General features: G+C 50.5%; 1 protein-coding gene across 1 annotated transcript in view; it reads right to left on the bottom strand.

Annotated features, from left to right (window-relative positions):
• Nucleotides 1–2,265: 2,265 nt before the first annotated feature.
• NRF1 (nuclear respiratory factor 1) overlaps nucleotides 2,266–25,005 on the bottom strand; it is a 77,833-nt gene continuing 55,093 nt past the window's right edge. The window contains exons 11-12 of the mRNA XM_054178663.1: nucleotides 2,473–2,666; nucleotides 2,266–2,374 (exon numbers count right to left, since the gene is read on the bottom strand). Coding sequence (XP_054034638.1) covers nucleotides 2,503–2,666 — 164 coding nt within the window. The 3' untranslated portion in view covers nucleotides 2,266–2,374; nucleotides 2,473–2,502. The remainder of the gene's footprint in view (nucleotides 2,375–2,472; nucleotides 2,667–25,005) is intronic.

The raw sequence follows: 25,005 nt of genomic DNA on the forward strand, positions 1-25,005 counted from the left end.
GGAGAGCTGGGGGTGGTGGAGCAGGACAAAGCCCCCCCCAAGAACACCCACTGAGGGGGGGGGGGGGACAGGAACCCCCAGAGCAGAAGAGGACAGAGGGGTAGACACATTTGTAACAATTTATTGAATGAGGCAATAACAGACACCGGGAAAACAAAGAGGGGGTCGGGGGGGGTCCATGCTCTGCTACTTGCCTGCAGTTTGACTTTTTTTTTTTTCCTTTTCTTTCTTTTTTTTTTTTTTGTTTTTGGGGGGAGGGGGGGTGAGGGTGGGGGGGGTGAGGGTGGCAGGGGAGGGGAGGAGAAGGGCAAGGAGGGAGAACAGCTGGGACTAAAAGAACATCATCATGTCATCGCCAAAGGAACACTGACGTGAAAGCCACCGACATCATCACAACGACCATAAAAAATAATAATAATAATAATAATAATTAAAAAACAGCCCCCATCCCCTCCCCTGCCCACCCCTCTCTCTCCCTCCCCTCCCCTCCCCACCCCCAAGGAAAAAAAAAACCAAACCAAAACAACCCCAACAAAACAACAAACATTACAGGTAATAAATCGGAACAAATTTGAAGAACCAGGGACTGTCCCTGTGGCAAAGATCTTCCCTCCCCTCCTTTCAGGTCCAGGAGAAGTGGATACAAAGAACATTTCTGGGGGGTTGTTGTGTCTGTCCCTGTGGAAAAGATCTTCCCTCCCCCTCGTTTCAGGTCCAGGAGAAAGGGATACAAAGAACATTTCTGGGGTTGGTGTTGTGTTTGTCCATATAAAACAAGGAGATTCCGAGGAGCTGGAAGGTGGAGGTGGGCCCTGGAGACCTTTCTTGATGGTCTTGTGGAAATGAGAACAGCAACCCTCCACCAATTCCTCCCCCCCACCCCCCAGCCAAAACCCAATCAAAATCAACCCCAAATTAGAAAGCAAGGGTGGAGGGGCTGGGGAGATGGTGGCAGGTTCAGCTGGGCGTTGCCATTTGGGTTTGACCCATGGAAAGCCAAAGCTTCTCCCCAGAAAAACCCTCCAGGTGGGTCTGGCCCCTGGAAAGTCAAAGCTTCTCCCCCCAAAAAACCTCCAGGTGGGAAAGTCAGGTTCCATCCACTTCCGAACCCCACCTAAAGGCAGGGGTTTTGAACCCTCCTGGGAAGGTTTTTGGGTGATGGAGGTTAAAATCCGCAGCGGAGAGGAGCATAGAGGGTGGCTTGGAGCCGAGAGGGTCCTGCTGCCGTGGGGAGTGGACTCTCCAGGGATGATGTGGGGTCTTAGAGGGTACTGAGAGGGTCCCTCTACCTTCAAATGAAGTTTTCTTGCGGGATGTGGACTCTCCAGGATTCGTGTGGGGTCTTGGAGGAGTGAAAGCGGGGAGTGAGATGAGCCCAAGCTGGCTCTTTGGCAAAGGAAGATCCGGGAAGGCGGTGGGTGAGCAGGGACGGGAGGGTTGAAGGCAGCCAGAGCCCCTCTGAGCCACATTCCCACTCTGGTCTAGGCCCACAAACCCAGCGCATAAAAACGACAGAAAAACAATAACGAAACCAAACCAAACCAAACCAACCCAAAAGATCTCCAGTGGCAGGTATGTGTTGAGAGCTGAGAAGGAAGAAGAGGTCTCCAAGTGGAAGACCCAAGTTCTCCAGTGTGCACCAAGAGGAGGCGAGCACAACGCCGTCGGGACGGCACACGCGGCCTTCCAGCGCTTGTCACCCCCCTGCAGTCACAGGTGCTTCTTGGTTGCTTTGTTTGTATTTTTCCCCCCAGGAGAGGAACCTTTCCCCAGCTCTTTTCCTTGGGTTTTTTTGGTGGGTTTTGGGGGTGGTTTGGGGTTTTTGGTTGTTTTTTTTCCCTCTCCTTAATACAAAAGTCCACGTTAAAATCTTTGCGACTTAATTAACCAAGTGCGGAGCCACGGAAGAAGGTGCTGGAGCCACTTTTCTTCTCGGCTTGAGGGTGTCCACGTGAAGCCCTCAAAGCTTCACCCATGTGGGGAGAAGAAACTGAAGGGTTAAAGGCTGGGGGGGGTGTTGGGGGGGTGTTGGTTTTGTTTTCAATCTCTTCAGAACGAAAAGTTCCATCACAATTTGGCTTCTGGACTCCTAGGAGAGCAGAGCTGGCGCTTGAGAAATGCACTTCAGACACAGCCTCTGCTCAGAGGAATCATGAATGATTTCTTTTGTTGGTTTGGGGTTCCTTTTTTTTTTTGCCTTATTTTTTAATCCTTTAAAAACTGAAAAAAAAAAGACCACCAAAAAAAAAAAAAACAACCAACCAACAACAACCAACCCAGAAAAAGAAGAAACAAAACCCCAAGCCCCCAAAATAAAGGTTCACAAAACCTTCGCTTCCAAAGCTGGGAGAGCCGACACCACCTGATTGCATCTCTGTAGGGGTGTGAAAAACAGAACCAGAAGTTAGAGAGGTGAAAGGGGGAAAACAAACAAACACCACCACCCCCACCACCACAACAAAGAATAATCACCATGATCTTGGATCTTCTGGGTGGGCATCATCACTGTTCCAAGGTGACCACTTCCACTGCCTGGCCATCCATGGTGACGGCACTGTCCGTTATCCTCGTGGTGACAGGTGCCATGGCCACCTGAACCGGGCCGTTGCCTTGGGCCAAGCTGGTCACCACCGTCTGGTACATGCTGACAGGGATCTGGACGAGACCTGAGGAGAGAAAGATCAGGCAGTGGATGAGACCTAAGAAGATGAATCATGGGGGTAAGGTTGGGAGGGAAGGAGGAGAGAGCCTGCAGGATGAGTAGGGGCTTGGAGCACAGAATCAAGCAGGTTGGAAGAGACCTCCAAGATCATCAATTCCAACCTCTGCTACAAGGACAGGCTGAGGGCTGGGGTTGTTCAGCCTGGGGAAGAGGAGGCTCCAGGCAGACCTAATAGCAGCCTGGCAGTAGCTGACGGACACTACAAGAAGGCTGGGGAGACTGTTTATAAAGTCATGCAGTGACAGGACAAGGAACAATGGCTTTAAGCTGGAGAAGAGATTTAGATTGGATGTTAGGAACAAGTTCTTTACTATGAGGGTGGTGGAACACTGGAACAGTCTGCCTAGGGAGGTGGTTGAGGCCCCTTCCCTGCAGATATTCAAAAGGTGGTGGAGTCACCATCATTGGAGGTGTTCAGGAGGAGACTTGCTAGGGTGCTTGGTTGCATGGTTTAGTTGATTAGGTGGGTTGGATAATAGGTTGGATCTTGAAGGTCTCTTCCAACCTGGTCTACTCTATTCAACAAGGAGCTGGGCAGCCTGATCTAGTTGGGGATGTCCCTGCTGACTGTGGGGAGGTCAGACTGGATGACCTTTGGAGGTCCCTTCTGGCCTGGACCATTTTATGATTCTATGAAGCTGGTGTGACCAATGTGTTGTGGTTTGGGGGCTGCAAACTGTATCAAGATCTAGTGTAGTAGTGATGGCAGTTGGGTTATGGTTGGACTCGATGATCTGAAAGGTCTTCTTCAGCCTTAATGATTCTGTGATTGTATGACCTGTGCTGCTGTGCTGCAGGGATTCTCTGGATTGCTGGAGTGTTCCATCCAATCCTGCAATCCCCAGCACAGGGAAGACATGGACCTGTTGGAACAGGGCCAGAGGAGGCCATGAAGATGATAAGAGGGCTGGAGCACATCTCCCATGAAGACAAATTGAGACAATTGGGGTTGTTCAGGCTGGAGAAGGCTCCACAGACCTTCTGGTGGTCTTTCAGGACTTAAAGGGGCCAAGAAGAAAGCTGGGGACAGACTTCTGAGCAGGACCTATTGTGACACAACAAGGGGTGATGGTTTGAAACTGTAAGGGGGAGATTTAGGCTGGAGAGAAGGAAGAAGTCTCAGGCTGTGCCAGGGGAGGTTTAGGCTGGATGTTAGGAAGAAGTTCTTCCCAGAAAGAGTGATTGCCCATTGGAATGGGCTGCCCAGGGAGGTGGGGGAGTCACCATCACTGGAGGTGTTTAGGAGGAGACTGGAGGAGGCACTTGGTACCATGGTTTAGTTGAAAACATGGTGTTGGGTGAACTTGATGATCTTGAAGGTCTTTTCCAACCTGGTTAATTCTATTCTAAATTTTTTAATTGGGATTTTAATTGGGGTTTCTGTGGCAGGGAGAAGACCTCTGTCCCACTAAGGGCACTTGGTTAATACCAGGAGGCAGTGGAGCATGGCTCAGTGTCCTCAGGTAACTTCACTGTACAGGCAGGAAAGCTGAGGAGTTAATCATGCTGACCAGGTGGCTGACCCCAGTGTGCTTTGCAGGCCTTCAGCACCCCTCCTCTTGCCATCTCCAAGCCTTCTGAGAGTTAGAACATTCCATGATCCTCCAGCCAAAGGATTATGGCCATGTTTGACCAGTTCACAGCCCAAGTGACCAATTGCTTTCTTGGTCTGATGGTTCCATGCTGATGGCTATGGATGGTGTGGAGTCAGGAGAAGGTACAGAGTTCCCAAGGTGCTTTCTAAGAGTTGTTTTAGGCACCAAAACACTGAAATGTGAGCTCATGCTCAGCCCTCTTGAAGAAAATCTACCAGATCCATCAAGGAAATGTAGCAAATGCCAGTTTGAGCAGATGCTGGCAGAGATCTGGAGATCTGGCCTGGGATGCACCTCAAATCCCTGCTCCAGACCAACAACCCTAAGAAGCCCTTTGGGTTGCTAACCTGAAGAAGATGGCTGGAGCTCTCAAATGACGGTCTACTACCCATGGCCAACCCAAAGAGCAGAGTCCCCCCATCCCTCATGGAGGAAAGAGCCCAATTCTTCCATGCTGCTCAAATGTGGTGGGGCTACTGCCAAAGACCACCAAAATATGAGATTTTATGAGAAACCCAATAGAGATCATCCTTGTAATGGATGAACTTGTGTCATCCAACCCAAAGGAGATGTCTGGAGCTCTAAAATGACAGTCTACTGCCCATGAGCAATCCAGAGTCACCACCACCCCCATGGACCAAGGAGCCCAATTCTTCCATGCTGTTCAAACATGGAAGGGCTGCTGCCAAAGACCATCAAAAGATGATGAGACCTGAAGACCCAGCCAGGGTCTTCTTTGGAAAGGATGATATCGTGTCAGCCAAGGTTTGTCTGGGGTTGGCCAGAGGAGCGGGGAAGTCTCGGCGAGAGACGGCGCCAGGCAGATCCCTTTCTGCACGGGATTAAAGTAAATCTCCTCAAGGTCTGACGTCGTGGCCTTCCTGCCAGGGGTGGGAAAAAAACAAAAGGAGGAGAGGGCTGGAAAGTCTGCTGTGCATTAAAGAGGAGATGATCACCCTTGGGAGAGAGACGATTAAAGTCCCTGAGATGCTGTAATCAGGGCTTGGATTGGCCTGGTGGCTGCATCTGCTCAGACCTGTGGCCTGATTAGCCCTAATCTAGCTGGCATATGTTAATCTGCAGCCTGGCTCCCAGGGGCCTGCAATTGTATTAAAAACAGGAAATCCAGCAGACAAAAAAACCCCCAAACCAACCAAGCAGGCTGCAGAGGTGGGCCCAAGACAGCCCCATGAAGCTCGACAAGGCCAAGTGCAGGGTCCTACACCTGGGCTGGGGCGATCCAAAGCACAAATATAGGTTGGGTGAGGAGTGATTCAAAAGCAGTCTTGAGGAGAAGGACTTGGGGGTGTCAGCTGACAAAATCTCACCATGAGCTGGCATTAGTCACTGGCAGCCCAGAAGGCATCTGTGTCCTGGGCTGCATCAAGAGTAGTATGACCAGCTGGATGAGGGAGGTGACTCCCTGCCTCTACCCTGCTCTGGTGAGACCCCACCTGGAATACAGCACCCAGTCCTGGTGCCCCCAGCACAAGAACAAGGAAATGCTGGAGCAGATCTAGAGGAGGCCACAAAGATGATCAGAGGGCTCTTGAGTCCTCTGTGGGGGGCTGAGGGAGACTGAGAGAGTTGGATCTGTTCAGCCTGGAGAGGAGAAGGCTCTGAAGAGACCTTATAGCAGCCTTCTAGTACCTGAAGGAAGCTACAAGAAAGGTGGAGAAGGATTTCTTTCACAAGGGCCTCTAGTGCTAGGATGAGGGGCAATGGCTTTGAGCTGGAGATTAGGAAGAAATTCTTTACAGTGAGGGTGGTGAGACACTGGAAGACACTGCCCAGGGAGGTTGTGGATGCCCTCTCCTTGCAGATGTTCAAGGCCAGGATGCAACCTGGTCTAGTGGAAGGTGTCCCTGCCCATGGCAGGGGGGGGTTGGAACTAGATGATCTTTAAGCTCTTGTGAGGAAAGACTGAGAGAACTGGGGGCTTTTTAGTCTGGATAAGACTGAGGGGGAATCTCCTAGGTGGGTGTCAGGAGGATGGGACCGGTCATTTTTCAGCGGTGGCCAGTGACAGGACAAGGGGCAGTGGCACAAACTGGTGCATAAGAAGTTTAATCTGAACATAAGGAGGAACTTCTTTAATTTAAAGGCAATGAAGCAGGCAGCTCAGAGAGATGGTGGAGTCTCCATCCCTGCAGACACTCAAAACTTGCCTGGACATGTTCCTGCACGGCCTTCCCTGCGAACCTGCCATGGCAGGGGAGTTGGACTGGGTGATCTCCAGAGGTCCATTCTAACCCCCACCATTCTGTGATCTCCTGAGTCTGTGAAACAAGGACTGAGCAGCACTCACCATGGCTGTGAGCAGGAAGGTGCAGCCAGGCTGTGTGTTTGCTTCCCTTTCATGAATCCCAGAATATCAGCATGGTGGAGGGTGGAAGGGACATCTGGAGGTCTTCCAGTCCAAACTCCTGCTAAACCAGCATCCCTGACAGCAGGTTGCCCAGGATCACAGTAGCCAGGTGGGGCTGGAATCTCTCCAGACAAGGGGACACCATAACCTCTCTGGGCTGCCTGCTCCAGGGCTCTACCATCCACAAAGTAAAGAAGTTTCTCCTTAAGTTCAAGCCAAACCTCTTGGGTTCTGGTTTGCACCCACTGATCCTTGTATTATGACTGGGTACCACTGAAAAAAAGCCCAGAAGAAGCCACCCAAAAAGCCCCTCTGGAAGAAGGGGTGGATGAGAAACAAAGCCCAGGCACCTCTATTCTCCTGTGAATCACTCATTCTTGGCCACTGACCTCACCTACCTCCCATCCTCAGCAGGGATGAGGGGCCAGCTCCAAGGACAACATCTACCCAGGTCCTGCCTCTCACTCTACCTGCAGCATATCAGGGAATGACTTTTTTTCTGGAGGAGGATCAGCTGGCTTTGCTAGAAAGGAGGCCATAGCATGGTCACAATCTCCTGACAGCCATAGAGGGACAAGGACATGAGGGTGGTTTAGGAAGAAGGAAAGACATAGTAGGTCTTAGGGCTTGAAGTGACCACCATGAATGAAAGGATTAGAGCTGATCGACCCTGAGATGGCTGTGGTTGGACTTTGATGGCAGGTCAGATGATATTAGTGGCTGCATTTCAGTTGGGGTACAGTGTTGGGATGTAGGAATCATAGGATCATTAAGGTTGGAAAAGACCTCTAACACTATCCAAGTCCAGCCATCAACTCAGCACTACCATGCCCACTAAACCATGCCCTTAAGGGCCATGTTGGCACATTTCCTGAATACCTCCAGGGGTGGTGACTCCAACATTTCCCTGGGCAGCCTGTTCCAGTGTCTGACCAAGGAGATAACGAAACTTCTGATCCTTCAGGAGGAAAGAGGATACAGCTTACAGAAGGATGAGGGTTAGGCTCCACCTGTGACCAGACAGCCAAAGGATTCAGAGGCCAAAACCATGTGATGGTTGACAGAGACATCTTATCTGGCATGGAGGACAGTATAAGAACAACCATTTTGATCCTAAGTTGCTGGTGACCACATTAACCCACCACAAAAGACTCTGGGGGCAAAGGCTGGGCAGATGGGATGACTGAGTGCCCTGGGCATTGGTGTTGAGGTTCAGCAGCACTCAGGACATCCAGGACAATCAATGCTCAGGGTACTGGGGTCATCGGTGCCAGTTTCTGCCTTGCCTTAACATCTCTTCACCTTTGAGGTGAAGGCAAGCGCAGCACGAGGAAGAGATACCACCACTCTCCAGCTGTGAGGAACATTCTCAGTTCTTCAGGATCTGGAATAGTGTCCTACTTGGGAACACAAGATATGCCTTTTCCCCTCTGTATCCAAGGTTGAGTCCATTCCCCAAGGTGCATCTTTATCCCCTGCTCAGCATCTGGTGGTTTAATGTGGCTCAGGCCATCTGCTAAGGTGCTCAAAGGACACAGATAGCTAATTATCCAAGGAGATCCACTCTTCCATGCCCCAGTTCCACAAACTGATTCTTTTCTGACCACAGATGAGGTCTACACTACCCTCATGACTGATAAAGCCCATCACAGGAGACAGGAACTTGGAGACAGGTGATGAGGACTCAGAGAACATCTCATGCCAAGGGATTGAATAAAGAATGTTTAGAAGATCTCTCATTCCAGGTATGAAGCAATCACACCAGATGTGGATGGAAGATGGGCGAGAGGGGCAGTGCAGATCCTACCACCACAAAGGTCTCATCAGTCAGGAACCCCAGGCAACTTTAGGCACTGCAGGCATCAAGTTGTGATCTGGCAGCAGATGAAGAACCTCACTGCCACATGTCCTATCAATGTTTGGTGTCCTCTCCTTATGGCAGCAGCATGGGTTGGCAGCTGGACAGTCAGGTCCTGCAAGCCTTGAAATGCACCTTTCTGGGGGAGAAAGGTCTTTATTGAAATCAAGATTGGAGTTGTCTCAAAAAGCTTTATGGGCAACATGGACACTTGGTGCCACACATCTGAAAGCTTAATCCCCATGTTCAAGGTCCAAAGACATGCAGAATGGCTGGGAGACACTGAACAGTGTGTGATCTTGAGAGACCTCTCAGCTGCCAGTCACTTGTTGAGTGAGGGAACTCAGAACCAAGGAATCACAGAATTGTTTTGGTTGGAAAAGACCTCTAGCATCATCGAGTCCAACCATCAACCTAAGACCATCACAGCCAAAAACCACATCCTGAAGCACATCTGATGCACTCAGTTCCAAAACTGATACCTCTTGCTCTGTTAAGTGCTGAAACCTCTCTGGTATATCATTTACTTTGAAAATCCACACGCCTTGAAGAGTCAGGAGACCACTATGAGAGGCCTCACAAGTGTCTCAGACCCCTTCTAGAGCTGTAAAGGCCTTCCAGTGCTGATACAAACAATGGAGAAGACTAATGAGAATGAACTTTTCCATTAGATCTTCTTGGCCAGTGCACAAATATCAAGCAGCTATAGGCAGTGTTTGCCCTTGGACAACCACTAAACATAAGGTTAGTGAAGCTCTGGAACAAACTCTCCATCATTGGAGGACTTTTAGAGCCAGCTAAGACCAAAGCTGGCTCAGATAAGAGGTTGGTGTGAGGGATCACTTGAACTCCTTTCAGTTTGGTATGCAAACAAGATTTTGCAGGCTCCATTTGATGTGAGGAATCTTTATTCCACTGATGGCAGAGTCACCAATAACCAAATCTGAGACAGCACTAGGACACACATCCTGGAGAAGAGCAGTCTGAGGGGGAATCTTCTCAATGCTCAGCGAGAGCTAAAGGGCAGGGGGCAAGAGGATGGGGGCAGGTTCTTGTCAGCGGTGCCCAGGGTTAGGATGAGGGGCAACAGGCACAAACTGGAACCCAGGAAGTTGACTTTGAGGGTGGTGGAGCCCTGAAGCAGGCTGCCCAGAGAGATGGCATCTCCTCTGCAGAGATTCCAAACCCACCTGGACATTGTGATCCTGGGCAACCTGCTGTGGGTGACTCAGCTTTAGGAAGAGGGTTGGACTGGATGCTTTCCAACCCCCACTATGCTGGGATTCTGTGACTACCCAGTGTGCTCCTGCTCCTACACAAGCTCTGCAGGCAATCCACATTGTTTTGTGTGGGAACCTGGCTTGCCAAGATTTCCATCACCTTGACCCCTTCCCTTTGAGAAGACTGATTCAAGAGGCCTTCAAGAGGTAGGAAGGACAGGCCATGGACATGACAGTTTTCAGCAAACAAAACACATCTCTGGAACAAGGTCAAATCTCAGCAGCTAAAATGAGTGCTCTCCAAGTCACATTGCCCTCCAAACTCCTCTGACTGTAGAGAAGAACCATTCATAAACTAAAGATGTCCCTTGAGATACAAGGTGTTGACATGACACTATGGATAGGACTTCCCCCAAAGCCAGCTGCAGAAATCAAGCATTTCAGGAATACTAACACACTCAGTGGTGACAAAGGAAGCAGAAGACATCTCTTAACACAGGCACCTACTTTAAGATAAGATGAACTGTCTTCTCTCTCTCCCCACTCAACTGCTGCAAGAGCATCAATGACCAACTCAAATTAGATGCCTCTTAGGACAAGATGCCAATTGGAAGGCTTTTCACTGTCACCACACAGTGACTTAAGCCCTGAGAAACTTCCAGGCTTACAGCAGTCCCAAATCTTTCCTGTACACTCTCCAGGCCATTCAAAACACAACCCTTGTTCCACCAAGTGATAATGTGAAGAAAGCTGCTTATTCTGCTTGCTGACCACCAGCATACCTTGAGATCATCTATCATCTGTGTCATTTCAAGAGCCATTCTGATCAAAATCACAACAAACAGAAACATGGCAAGGCTCCTGAAGTTCTGGCAGCGAAGTTGAGCTATGGCAGCTTGCAGGTGGAGCACTAAATCCAGCGTGCACCATAGTAGGTTACATCACAGCCTTGAGTTCTCCTCACAACAGAAGTACAGCAGACAAAACAAGATGCAGCATGTCCATCAACAACTGCATGGGATGTAGGAAGGCCAGCCCTGAAGCCACTATTTCCTTCCCTGTACTCACTTCATCTTAATGATCACATCTTACAACCACAGAATCCTGCAAATGCTGAGATTGGAAGAGACTTTTGAGATCATCAAGTCCAATCACTCACCTAGAGCTCACAATCCCACCAGCACTGCTAGGCCACTACCACTAAACCACATCCCTCAGCACCACAGCCACACATCTTTTAGAGCCCTCCATGTGATGCTACCACCTCCCTGGATAGTCTGTTCCAGTGCTTGAGAACCTTTTCTGTGAAGAAACTTTTCCTAATATCCAACTTGAACCTTCCCTGGTGCAACTTGGTCTCTCAGACTGTCCCTGGACATTGCCTATCTGCTTAATTTTGTCAGTGACTTGTTCTCTCCTTAGCCTTGGCACCTCTTGTGCTTTTTCAATGAGCTTTCCTTCTCTGCTTATTCACAACAACCAAAGCTGCTGTCTCAGTGACCTATAAAAGCTGTTTGAGCTGGGACCTACAGCCCTATGCCACCAGAAAAGCATGGGCCAGGATGCAACAACACATTTATATGGCTTGTTCTTCCTCTCACTAATTTGGCTTTGCCAAGGACTGCTAGAAGCTTGTTGTTTGGTGTCAAGGTGTTGGTTTAAACCCCATGTTTGGATGCCCAGAGAGGTGGTAGATGCCCCATTCCTGGCACCATTCTAAGTCAGGTTGTCTGGGGCTCTGATCAGCCCCATGTGTCCCTGCTCACCAAGGGATGTTGGACTAGATGGCCTTTAAAGGTCTCTTCAACCCAAACTGCTCTGTGATTCTCTGACTAAAGCTGTGCCTGTTCAAGCTCAGTTCTTCTGTAGCCCTCACACACCAGTGCTGTGTCTCCAGCGTAAGCCACTCTAAAACCAACCCAATTTGGTGTGTAGGAGAAAATGCAAAGCCACCAGGAGTCTATGTGTCCACCTGTGAAAAGAAGGCTTTTTGAGCAGTCTCCCCACTGAAAGCTTAGTGAATAACCCTTCTAAGCCTCCTTGATCAGCTGGCTTTGCTGTGGAGTGAAGGGCAGACCCGAGGAGATTAGCAGTCAATCATGGACATAGACAACAGTTAAAAATAGAGAAAGTGCAGCAACCCCAGGGTCTGCTCCCCTCGGGACTGGCTTCCACAGAATCATACAACAGTAGGGCTTGGAAGGGACCTCTGGAGATCATCCAGTCTAACCCCCCTGACAAAGCAGGGGCACCCACAGCAGGTTTCCCAGGATCACAGTGTCCAGCTGGGTTTGGAATCTCTCCAGAGACAGAGATGCCACAACTTCCCTCATCATCTTTTGCGGTACCCTCTCTAGCAAGTCCTTGTCCTCCTTGAACTAGGGAGACCAGAACTGGACCAAATACTCCAGATGTGGCCTCACTAGGGTAGAGGGGGAGAAGAACCTCACTCAACCTCCTGGCCACACTCTTCTTGATGCACCAAGGATCTTCCCCACAAGAGCACATTGCTGGTGGATGATCAGCCATTTACAAGATGCCTGAATGTAAATATACATCCGACATCCAATGCCTTCCCCTTGAAAGTGTGAGAAGAGGGAAAAACCCAGGACAGACAAACATAAACCCTTTTAACCCACAGAAACCACACCGTGAGGAGCCTCAGGGAACAAGTGACAACACCAACACTGGCCAAATCCCATGACTTCAAAGTCCCACCATGAAAATCCACTCACCTGATGCAACCTCTTCCAGGCTCCAATTGAAATCTGAATAATGTGCTGCTAGAATGCCTGATAATAAAACCCAGGTGTAAAAAGCTGAGCACAGACCAAATACTACAGATGAGGAGGGGGTAATTAGGTGGGGTAATTAATGTACTCATAGGAAACACATCCTCTGGCCTCCGAGTAGAAGTTGAGTGTCTACATAGGAGCAACACACTGGTATCAGGCACTGTAAATTAAATATTTCTACCTCTCAGGCCTAAGTGGGAGGTAGAGCAAGTAGGAAGAAAGAAGAAGATACTTCAAGGTTTGCAGATATTTAGATGATGAATAGGACCAGAGTGACCCAGTGAGAATGTAGAGCTGAGAGCAGGAAAAGCCATCATGGAGAAGTCTCCAGTAAAGTTCTCCATTACTCTTCAAGATGAGAAATGAATGAGAAGAATGGCTGCCAAAGTGGCAGTTCATAGAATCAGAGTGGTAGGGGTTGGAAGGAACCTCTGGAGATCATCTGGTCTAACCCCATTGTCAAAGCAAGATCACCTAGAGCAGATCACACAGGAATACATCCAGATAGGTCTTGAAAGGCTCCAGAGAAGACGACTCCACAAACTCTCTGGGCAGCCTGCTACAGGACTCCAGCACACTTACAGTAAAGCTCTTCCTCAAGTTGAGGTGGAAGCTCCTGTGTTCTAGTTTGTATGCTTTGTTTTTGTCCTACCACAGGACACCACTGAAAAGAGCCTGGCCCCTTCTTCTTGACACCCACCCTTCAGGACATTAACAAGATCACCCCTCAGGCTTCTCCAGGCTAAAAAGCCTCAGGTCTCTCAGCCTTTCCAGCCCCTTCATCATCCTCACAGCCTTCATTGGACACCCTCCAGTATATCCCCATCTCTCTTGAACTGGAGAGCCCAGAACTGGACACAATACTGCAGGTACAGTCTCACCAGAGCAGTGTAGAGGGAGAGTAGAACCTCCCTTGACCTTATGTGGCCACACTCTCTTTCATGCACCCCAGGATACCACTGGGCCTTCTTGTCCACAAGGGCACATTGCTGTCCCATGGAAAACTTACTGTCCAACAGTTCTATGTGTCCCAAGAGCAGGAAGCTTTAAAATCCATGGATTCCCAGACTTTAGCCTCACTGGACTCCAAAAAGGAGCTGGATGTGGTTTTCAGGCTCTGACAGATCCCAATGAGATTCACGGGTTGGTGCGCTGGACCACATGTGAACATGGACATTAGCATATAGGACAGAGCATTTAGCACATGGGGCCAGAAAGCAGCTTTTGTTCTGCTGGTAAGGTGATACGTAACAAGAGAGTCTCTGGCTTCATCTATAAACCATTTTCCCAGCATTTTGCTGCCTTGTTCAGCCTCTCACCACAACAGAGCCACCATTCATGGCCAACCACCAGGTCCAAAGCGATGGCTTCTCTCCCCCAGTGCCCCACTCCCAGCTCCTGTGCCTCTTTGCTGGGGGGGATGCTGCTCTTAACCCAGAGTGCCAAGCAAGGTGCTCAACTTTTGGAGAAGGACAACGGTGTGGGAAGGTGGCCAAAGCTTTATCTTGCAGCTATGGAGAGCTGCAACTTTGATGTCTCTGATGGAGCCTTAACAGCAACCCAGCTTGGTGAGGGTTGGAAAGGACCTCTGGATCCAGTCCAACCCCCTTGCTAAAGCAGAGTCCCCCAGGATCAAAATGGCCAGGTGGGTTTGGAATCTCCAGAGAAGGAGACTCCACAACCTCTCTGGGCAGCCTGGGTCAGGACTCCCCCAACCTTAACCTCAAGAGGCTTCTCCTCATACTCACATGGAACCTTCTGAGTTCCAGTTTGTGCCCATTGTGCCATGTCCTGTTGCTGGGCACCACTGAAAAGAGTCTGGCCCCATCCTCTTGCTCCCCACCCTTTAGCTCTTGCTGAGCATTGATCAGATCCCCTCTCAGGCTGCTCTTCTCCAGGCTATACATGTCCAGGTCTCCCAGCCTGTCTTCCTCACAGAGATATTCTAGGGGGTGTGGGGGGGGGAAAGGACTGGACACAATCCCTGAGGGTCCCTTTTTTCCTCTTCTTCAAAGCTTATCCTTCAAATCTGACCATAAATTCCCTCCTGCTACAAAGTAGCACACACCCTTCTCACAACAGGGCCGTCACTGTGCTTGGCGTCTTCTTTAGAGGACAAGAGACCCAGTTTGGCACAGATCCCCTGCTTTTCCCCACCCCAGTGTAGGACTTGGCCCATCCTCAGCAAGGTAAGCAATAAATCATGGTGAAGACACCACTCAGATGTGGAAGGCTTTTTGTGCAGAGCAAGGTTTTACAGTCCACATTCCAACTTTTTTCCTATACCACTGTCATCCACTGCCTGGGTTGAGCAGCAGGTGGGATGGGTTCCTACCTCTCTCATCACAGATTACTTATTCTTGGTATGCTGCTGCCTCTGGCAGATTCCTCCCTTTAAACCCTGCACATCTGTTGAGTAAAAGAAAAAACAACCAAACAACAAAACCCTGGGACTCTGGCCTGGGGACTGAAAGCACAGAAGAGTTGTGCACCCACGCTGAGCCCAAGCCACGTGGGTTGGGCAGCGGGAAGCCTCTTGGCACCCAACAATGGCTGCAAGGAGAGAAATCACAGAATGGTGATCATCCAGTCCAACCCTCCCTGCTAAAGCAGGGGCACCCACAGCAGCTTGCCCAGCATCATAATGGCCAGGTGGGGTTGGAAGCTCTCCAGACAAGGAGACTCCACAACCTCTCTGGGCAGCCTGCTCCAGGGCTCCACTGCACTCAAAGTCAAAACATTTCTCCTGATGGAACCTCCTGGCTTCCAGTTTGTGCCCACTGCCCCTTTTCCTCTCACTGGGCACCATCACTACTGACAAGAGTCTGGCCTCATCCTCTCAGCCTTTCCTCCTCACAAACATGCTCCAGGCCCCTCAGCATCTTTGGAGCCTCCACTGGGCTCTCTCTAGTAGCTCCCTGTCCTTCTTGAACTGGGGAGCCCAGAACTGGGGCTGAGAGACCTAGGGCTGTTGAGCCTGGAGAAGAGCAGCCCGAGAGGGGACCTTCTCAATGCTCTGCAAGAGCTGAAGGACCTATGAGACACAAGAGGATGGGGCCAGACTCTTGTCAGTGGTTCCCAGTGACAGGACAAGGGGCAATGGCACAAACTGGAAGGCAGGAGGTTCCATCAAAATGTGAGGAGAAACTTCTTTCCCATGTGGGTCCCAGAGAGCACTGGAGCAGGCTACCCAAAGAGGTTGTGGAGTCTTCTCCGGAGAGGTTCTAAACCCCACTTGGACACTGTGATCCTGGGCAACCTGTTGTGGATGCCTTGCTTTATCAGAGGCATTGGACTAGACAACCTGCAGAGGTTCCTTCCAACCCAAACCATTTGGTCATTCTTGAAACCTCTTAATTCCTATTCACATGTCTGACTCAAACTTTTTTTTTTTTTGGAAAGAAAACATCCCAGGAAGCTCTGAGATTTGTCCAAGGACATCACAACTCATCTGCAGGTTAGAGCAACAGGAAACAACCAGGGTTCCAAACCCTCTGATGTTGTCTAATTGAAGATGAACACCTCCAGCTGCTGGTCCCTGTGACTTCAAAGCAGCTGAACATGCTCTATTGATGCCAGCAATACCAGTCAGCTTCCATTAGCTCCATGTTCAGCAGTTAAATGCAGTGGTCCTGTCGTGCAGACACCAATTAGGGTCCCCTCCTAATGCCTGGGAGGACAAAGGGGGGGTGGGTTTTGATGGAAAGGGGTGGAAGGGAAGAGATCAGCTGGCTCAGGGGAATAGCAGAGAGCCTTTCACTGAGAGGTCTCCCCTTCAAATCTGTCATAGGCCAGCGGTAACAGATGGTCACTTCTGAAGGCTGTTCTCTAGATTACATGAAAGAGGGATTGTCTCAGGCCACCAGTGGACAACTTACTGAAGCCATAAACACACTGCTGGTGGTTTCTGGCAGAGATAGCAGAGAAACTAAAAGCCTACATGGGTAGGAAGCAACCGCTACCTACCAGATCAAAGGCACCTCCTTCCCAGAGGGAATGAAGGCAAATTGCTGGTGCTGCAGCCAGACTTTGGTCTGAGATCACCTGCTCCAGCTGTCATCAGCTCCTTGGACTCATCAGCACCAGCACCCATTCACTGAATTTCCCTCTGGACATGCTTGAGGTTTTGAAGATTAAAATCATAGGGGGAAATGGAGATGAGGAAGTTGAGGGACCTGTGGCAACCCAGAGAGGGGCTGAAGTTTGCTATGAGCTGTGAGTTGGATGTGGGAACAAGAAATCAAACCATGATGGCTGGTCTTCATGATCTCAGAGGTCTTTCCCAGCCAAAACAATCCTCTGGGCAACCTGGGCCAGTGTTTCACCACCCTCACAGTGAAGAATTTCTTCCTTACACCTAATCTAAATCTCTTTCAGACTAAAGCTATCACCCCTCCTCTGATCACTGATGAATGATGAAGAATCCCTTTCCAGCTTTCCTGTAGGCACCCTTTAAATATTGGAAGGCCACTGTAAGGTCTCCCTGGAACTTGGAACAGATTCTTCTTCGAACCTGTTTTGCAGCTTCCCCTCAACTCACAGAAGAATGTGTGTGCCCCTGGTGTGCTCTGACCTGGCAACTGTGCTTTGCAGTGGTGACTGGTGTGGCTTCAAACCTAAAACCTGCTCCTGAAGAACTTATTTCCTGTGAGGTTGATGAAGCACTGGACCAGGTTGCCCTGAGGGCTTGTGGAGACTCCTTCTCTGGAGAGATTCCAAACCCACCCAGACACAGGATAACCTGCTGTGGGTGCCCCTGCTTTAGCGGGGGTGTTGGACTGGATGATCTCCAGAGGTCCTTTCCAACCCTTACCATTCTGTGATGGTCTCACACAGCTAAAGAGATAGCAGGCTCCCACAACGAGCAGAAGCCACCACCCTGCTGCCCAGGGTGTGTGGTGAGGGAAAATAGGGCGATTCTCCTGCAATCTTCCTGCCCAGCTGTTTACGAGCTGCAGATTACGCCTGTCACATGAGCTGCTTTACAGCAAAGCCAAGCTGTCTTCATGAGCTGAGAAGGTCACTGGGAGACAGGGGCCTCCAGGGACACACTCACTGCCCTCTGCTATCATTTACTTCCCAGAGGGATGCCAGGCAGCAAGAAAAGCATTCCCCACCGGTCAGAGGGCAACGAGAAATGGTTTTACCTTCAAGCCCTCTGCCCAGATCTTGTTAGGACTCGTCCAGTGAAAGGGGAGAGAAGAGAGATATCCCTGGAGGTTGGTCTCATGGCAACCATGACACCCCAAAAACACAGCCTACAAACACAACAGGTTTTACCAGGCTGCAGTCAAGGTGCTAGAAGGTTGAGAGTCCTTCCAGTGACAAATTTACCTTCTCTTCCTCTCACAGGTAAGGGCATCCCACCAACCTTTCAGATGAGGCCACCCAAGTATCACCAGCCAAGGGATGCCATGGTGGAACTGCACCTCATAGAATCATAGAATGTTAGGGGTTGGAAGGGACTTCTGGAGACCACCTAGGCCAACCCACCTGCCAAAGCAGGTTCACCTAGGGCAGGTCATATGGGAAAGCATCCAGGTGGGTTTTTGAAGTCTCCAGGTTCTCACACAACCTGCTGACACCACAAAGCAGAAATGAATCAACCCTGCAACAAGAAAAGTTGTCTTCTTCAAACCCAAAATCTAACCACCAAACATAAGGGCCAAGGAAGAGGAATGAGTCCAGTTCTGGGTTTCCCAGTTCAAGAGACAAGGAACTACTGGAAAGAATCTAGTGAAGGCTCCAAAGATGCTAAAGGGCCTGGGCCATCTCTGTGAGAAGGAAAGGCTGAGAGACCTGTGGCTGTTGAAGCTGGAGAAGAGCAGCCTGAGAGGGGATTTGATCAATGCTCAGCATTGAGCAAGGGCAGGAAGATATGGCCAGACTCTTTGTCAGTGGTGCCCAGTGACAGGACAAGGGGCAGTGGGCACAAACTGCAACCCAGAGGAGCAGCTTGTTGCCTTTGAGGGTGTTGGAGCCCTGGAGCAAGCTGCCCAGAGAGGTTGTGGAGTCTCCTTCTCTGGAGAAATTCCATACCCACCTGTCCATTGTGATCCTGGGCAACCTGCTTTAGCAGTGGGGGTTAGACCAGATGATCTCCATAAATCCTTTCCAACACCATTATGCTGAGACTGTGGGATTCTGTGAGTTTCACCTAGCAAAACAGAAGTCTTGAAGGCCCAGTGCAGCCACTCAGGAAAATGAATTAAAACCTGTCAGCTTCATCATTCTGCCACAGGCAGGTCTGGTGGACAAGAAAACCATTTCAGCAAGCAAGATCACTTGGTGGTTGCAGGATAGGGCTCTTTACTATGCCCCAGAGGCACAAGACAGATGGGCTTCTGCTTTTAGGCTTTAAAACCAGTCCCTGCCATGGAGCTCCAATGGAGAGGATAAATCCAGCCAGAGAATGATCTTCTGGGCATGCTCAGAAAAACTAACAACAGAAGAACTCACAGAGGCCATATCCTGCTTGCAGAGCAGCTGAGGCTTTCAAAGAGGGGCAGAGTACCTTGCAAGGCAAAGAAAATAAAATACAATGAGGTCCTTGCAGCAGGATGGAGATGTCTACTCCAGCAAGCAGGAATTCAGAGTCCAAAGAGGAGCATGGAGTGAGGGAGGCTGTGCTGAAGTCAGAAAGCTGCACAGGGAAGGACCTTTGGTTTTCCATGCCAGGCTATGAGCTTTGTCAATAGAGAGACAGACAAACCATGGAGATATGCACTGGAGAGCTGTGCTTGAGGAAGTCCCAGCTTGTAGCTTAGCTTCCAGGGTATTTCTCCTTCCGGTGGGGTGCCCAGCAGGGGGGAGGTGGTGGGAGGGGAGGCAGAGAGAGTTCACAAAACCCTTCTCATCTCCTCAGAAGCCTCACAGAGTAACAACAGCTTGCTGGGATTTCAGCCAGCTTCCCATTTGGATCAGATTGCACCCTACGCCCACTGACAGCCATTAAGTGCTTGGAGCTCACAAAATTGCCCTGGGGGGGTCAGACCAGGCTCCATCCATTCACAAACCAGTAACATTTTCCACAGCTCTCCAATATACAATGGGAAAGGGTGGCCTGATTCAGCCCAACTCAGAAGGGAAGGCAAGAACTGTGTCCTGCTGTCATGAAACAGCAGATTGCAGCCCAGTTCTGCTGTGACAGGGGGGATTAGGAAAGCCCTTCTCCATCTGCCCAGCAGCACAGCCTGCTCTTCCAGTTCCCCCAGGCCCTGGCACAGTGGAAGGGGTTGGAGTGGCACAGCACAGGTAGAAAACCAGTGAGTCCATCTCCAGCTTTGTCTGTGGTCTCAGCATTTGCCCATCGTTACGTAGATCATAAAATCTCAGAATGGTTTTGGTTGAAAAAGACCTCTCAAGATCATCGAGTCCACCCATCAACCTAACACCACCACGGCCATTAAACCATGCCCCAGAATGCCATGCCCATGTGTTTCTTGAACACCTCCAGGGATGAGGGGAAACTACTTCTCTAAGCAGGAGATCAGAGACATTGCACACTGAAATCTGCACTGGAGATCACAGAATCATAAAATCCTGGAACTGAGGTTAGAAGACACTTGCCTAGAGCTCACAATCCCACCACTACTGCCAAGCCACTACCACTAAACCACATTCCTCAGCAACACATACATGCAACTTATAAATACCTCCAGGGATGGTCACTCCACCACCTCTCTGGGCAGCCTGGGCCAGGGCTTCAGAACCCCTTCTGTGAAAAAATTCTTTAGCACAACTTGAGGCCATTTCCTCTTGCCCTGTCGCCTGTTCCTTGGGAGAAGAGATCAACCCCCACCTGGCTCCATCCTCCTTTCAGGGAGTTGTAGAGAGCCAGGACATCTCCCCTCAGCCTCCTCTTCTCCAGGATGCACAACCCCAGGTCCTTCCACTGCTCATCACAAGACTCATTCTCCAGGCCCTTCAGCAGCTTTGCTGCCCTCTGGACATGCTCCAGCACCTGAATGTCCTTCTTGGCATGAGGGGCCCAAAACTGAACCCAGGATTTGAGGTGTGGCCTCATCAATGCCCAGTATAGGGCCATGATCCCTGCCCTGGCCCTGCTGTCCACACTATTGCTGATCCAAGCCAGGATGACCAGGCCTCTCCCTTCTCCTGCTCAGCGTTCATCTTGGCTGAGCAAACATGGAGCTGTGCAGAGCTGCCCATTCTCATTACCTTATGCAGACATCAGGCAGAATGCACCTTCTCCATGAACAAAGGTGCTCTCAAGCTGCTGAGGGGCCTGCAACCTCTCTGTGAGGAGGAAACCATGAGAGACCTGGGGCTGTTGAAGCTGGAGAAGAGCAGCCTGAGAGGGGATTTGATCAATGCTCAGCAAGAGCTAAAAGGTGGGGGGGGGGGGAGGGGATGGGACCAGACTCTTTAAGGGCAACAAGGCTGGTGAGAGGCCTGGAGCACAAGCCCTATGAGAGGCTGAGGGAGCTGGGGTTGTTCAGCCTGGAGAAGAGGAGGCTCAGGGGAGACCTTATTGTTCTCTACAACTACCTGAAGGGAGGTTGTAGACAGGTAGGGGTTTGTCTCTTCTCCCAGGCAACCAGCACCAGAACAAGAGGACACAGTCTCAAGCTGCACCAGGGGAAGTTTAGGCTTGAGGTGAGGAGAAAGTTTTTCACAGAGAGAGTTGCTGGCCATTGGAATGTGCTGCCCAGGGAGGTGGTGGAGTCACTGTCCCAGGAAGCGTTCAAAAAGGGATTGGATGTGGCACTTGAAACCATGGTTTAGCAGTCATGAAGTCTTGGGTGACAGGTTGGACTTGATGATCTTTGAGATCTTTTCCAACCTTATTGATTCAGTGATTCCATGATTCATGTCAGTGGGAAGGGAAACGGGGAGGGCAAGGGAGGTGCTGGAGATGCCATAAGGTCAGTGAGAAGCTGGGAGGGAAGGGCAGACAGGGCAAGGCTCATTTACTGGATGGAAACTCACTGAAACCAACTGGACTCAAAGGGGCAATAGGCACCAGCGGAAACCCAGGAGGTTCCACCTAAACGTAAGGAAAAACTCCTTTCCTTTGAGGGTGGTGGAGCCCTGGAGCAGGCTGCCCAGAGAGGTTGTGGAGTCTCCTTGTCTGGGGAGATTCCAAACCCACCTGGCCATTGTGACCCTGGGCAACCTGCTGTGAGTGTGTGCCCCTGCTTTATGGGTTGCACTGGATGATGTCCAGAGGTCCCTTCCAACCCCCACCATGCTGGGATTGAGGGACTGCAAGATGAAGGTGCAGAAGCCTGGGCAAATACCACACAAATACACCTCATAGATGGGCTTCACATTCAACCCAGAAACACAATAGTTTGTCAGTCAAGCAGGATGTTCATTCCAAGTCTTCCTGCTCAGATTGACTTACGACTCTTCTGTGATGAAGAATCACCATGGGAAGGAAACTCAACTTTGAGAAACCTGGGAAAGCAAGAACTCAATGCAATGAGAATATAGGGTCACTGCTGCAGGAGGAGAGAAGCAGAAATCACACCATGAAGTAAGGCCCTTGTTGAAATACATCTTCTGGAAGGAAAGCTATGGAAGAAACCAACCCTGCCTACTTCCACAAACCCAGGTTCAACCCCAGCACAAGCCCACACTGCCTCTCAGCCTGAGTTTGGCAGGAACAGCACCTCCTGCACCCAACATGCTCATGTTTTCACCCTTCCATGCATGGAGCAACCATGTCTCTTTGCCTTCTCAGTCCTGAGGATCTCAGACCTTTAAAAAGCTCTCTCCCTTTCTTAGATTCCACCTGCTCCAGTGAAGGTGAGCCTTGATGGAACAAAGAGAAGAAGAAAGTTTTCTTCCTGACTGTGGATGCCCATGTAGGACAATTGGGATCCCTCAAACATGAGGGATTTCCAACACAACTGTTCTGAAGACAGATGGATGAACACATCAGTTGCCCTGAATTTTCCAAGAGAATGTCAAGGTAGGCAGCTTTCTGTTATGATTTCCAAGTTGGGAACTGCTTCAGGGAGCAAGACCAGGAGTGCTCTATGGAGCAGGAGCAGGACCAGGAGTGGTTTGGGGAGCAAGCCCACAAGGCTTGGGGACCAGGCCTGGGAGTGCTTTAAACTATAAATTAATGGCTAAAGAAGAAACCCTGCCCAGCCTGAAGGTGATACCAATCCTGCTTCCTCTTCCAGCCCAGAACAAAAGGGAACATATTGCAACTGTGCTGGGAGAGGAGGCCTGCTGCCTATTTCTTTAAATGTAATGTTAATGCCTTGTAATCAGCTTTAATTTTTAAACAGACCCAGCCCTCCTGTCCATTTCCCCTAATTCAGGACACGTGGAAGGTAAATGGCCTGCGCTTAAACCGGGACAGCATCAGTGGTGACAGCTGGAGAGCCTGTAAGTCTCAACTGCCTGATAAGAGGAATGGATGTCAAAACTCACCAGGGGAGGGGAAACGGGGAGGGCAAGGGAGGTGCTGGAGATGCCGTAAGGTCAGCGAGAAGCTGGGAGGTAAGGGCAGACAGGGCAAGGCTCATTTACTGGATGGAAACTCACTGAAACCAACTGGACTCAAAGAAAAAGCTTCTGGAGAGATTCCAAACCTGCCTGGACATTGTGATCCTGGGCAAGCTGCTCTGGGTGACCCTGCTTTAGCAGGGAGGTTGGACTGGGTGATCTCCAGAGGGCCCTTCCAATCACTACCACGCTGGGATTCTGTGAAATGCTGCAAGAGATGAAACCATGAAGGACACGGCAGTGACTCCCTACCCCTTATGAAGTTGGCTTCACTTTTGGGGTGTTGCTGTCACAAACATGCTAAGGAGAAAAGGCCAGGGGCTTTTAGGGGGCAGCAACAGATCAAGCCAGGAACTGAGCAACTCCTGGTATCTCCCCAGGATCTTGCCTTCCCTTGTTGCAATCTCAAAGGACTATTTCAGAGTTAAAAAGCAGTCTGTAGACTGCATGCAAGAACTGGACACAGAATAGGTGCACAAAACCACCCAGGGGATCCTTCCAACACCACTGCCTCTGAAGAGAGGAAAGAGACCTGTGGTGCATCTTGAGTGCTCACCACATCTCTGGAGATATTCAAGGTCAGATGTCCCTGCTTACTGCAGAGGATTTGGACTAGATGACCTTTAAAGATCCCTTCCAACCCAAACCATTCTGTGATTCTATGAAAACGATGGAGCCCATGAGTCTCTCTATTGCAAAACCCAATTGCACTCAGAAACAACCATTCTGCTTCTCCATGAAGGGTCTTAGAAGGTCACTCAGCAATCCAAGGCAAGCCCTAAAACCAGCAGCACTCAGGTACTGTGGTATCCACCTCCAGCTCCACTCAACCCAAACTGTCACAGAATCACACAATGGAAGGGACCTCCAGAGACAGTCTGGCCAAAACACCCTGCTAAAACAGGGTCACCTAGATCATGTTGCACAGGAACATGCCCAGGTGGGCTTGGAATCTCCCCAGACAAGGAGACTCCACAACCTCTCTGGGCAGCCTGCTCCAGGGCTCCACCACCCTCAAAGGAAAGGAGTTTTTCCTTACGTTTAGGTGGAACCTCCTGGGTTTCAGCTGGTGCCCATTGCCCCTTGTCCTGCCGCTGGGCACCACTGACAAGAGTCCAGCCACATCCTCCTACCCCCACCCTTTATCTCTCGCTGAGCACTGAGCAGATCCCCTCTCAGGCTGCTCTTCTCCAGGCTCAACAAACGGCCCCAGGTGTGTGCCGGCTCGCGTGAAGCCAGCTCCACGCAAACCCAAGCGCACGTTGGCGAAGGCAGCGCCTGGTGAAGGGACAGTCTGGTCGCATCAGCGTGGTACGAGCTGGACTTGCCCGAGGCACTATTTTTAGCGGCGGTTGGTGGGCAGACAAATCCTAATCGTCAGCAGCAGCCGCCGCGTCACCAGCCCCGAGATGTCACAGCAAAGCCGCGCAGTGCCTGTGCCAGCCCCGGCCTCGGGACAGCCTGAGCCGGCCGCACCGCCCCAGATTAGCGTCCAAGAGCAACACAGGGTAGCAGTGAAACCCAGCAGGATCCAGCACCCAGGGTTTAAAGTGGCAGGGCAAGGTAAGCTGGGCTGAACCCTGGAAATCGATGGTCCCTGCAGGTCCCTTCCAACCCCTAACAGTTTGTAATTCTGCAAATGGATTGGGGTTGGAGCAGACCTCTAAGATTGCCGAGTCCAACCCCTAACCCAGCACTGCCAGGTCAACACTAAACCATGGCCCTCAGCACCACGTCTGTGTTGCTTTCAAACCCTTCCAGGGATGGGGACTCCACTACTGCCCTGGGCAGCCTGAACCAGAAGAAATTGTTCTTTATGTCCCCTGGGGCAACTTCAGGCCATTTCCTCTTGTCCTGTCACTTGTTCCTTAGGAGAAGAGACCAACCCGACCTGGCTCCAGCCTCCTTTCAGAGAATTGGAGAGAGCCAGAAGGTCTCCCTTCAGCCTCCTTTTCTCCAGGA

The sequence above is a fragment of the Dryobates pubescens genome, chromosome Z (assembly GCF_014839835.1).
Source record: "Dryobates pubescens isolate bDryPub1 chromosome Z, bDryPub1.pri, whole genome shotgun sequence".
Taxonomy (NCBI): domain Eukaryota; kingdom Metazoa; phylum Chordata; class Aves; order Piciformes; family Picidae; genus Dryobates; species Dryobates pubescens.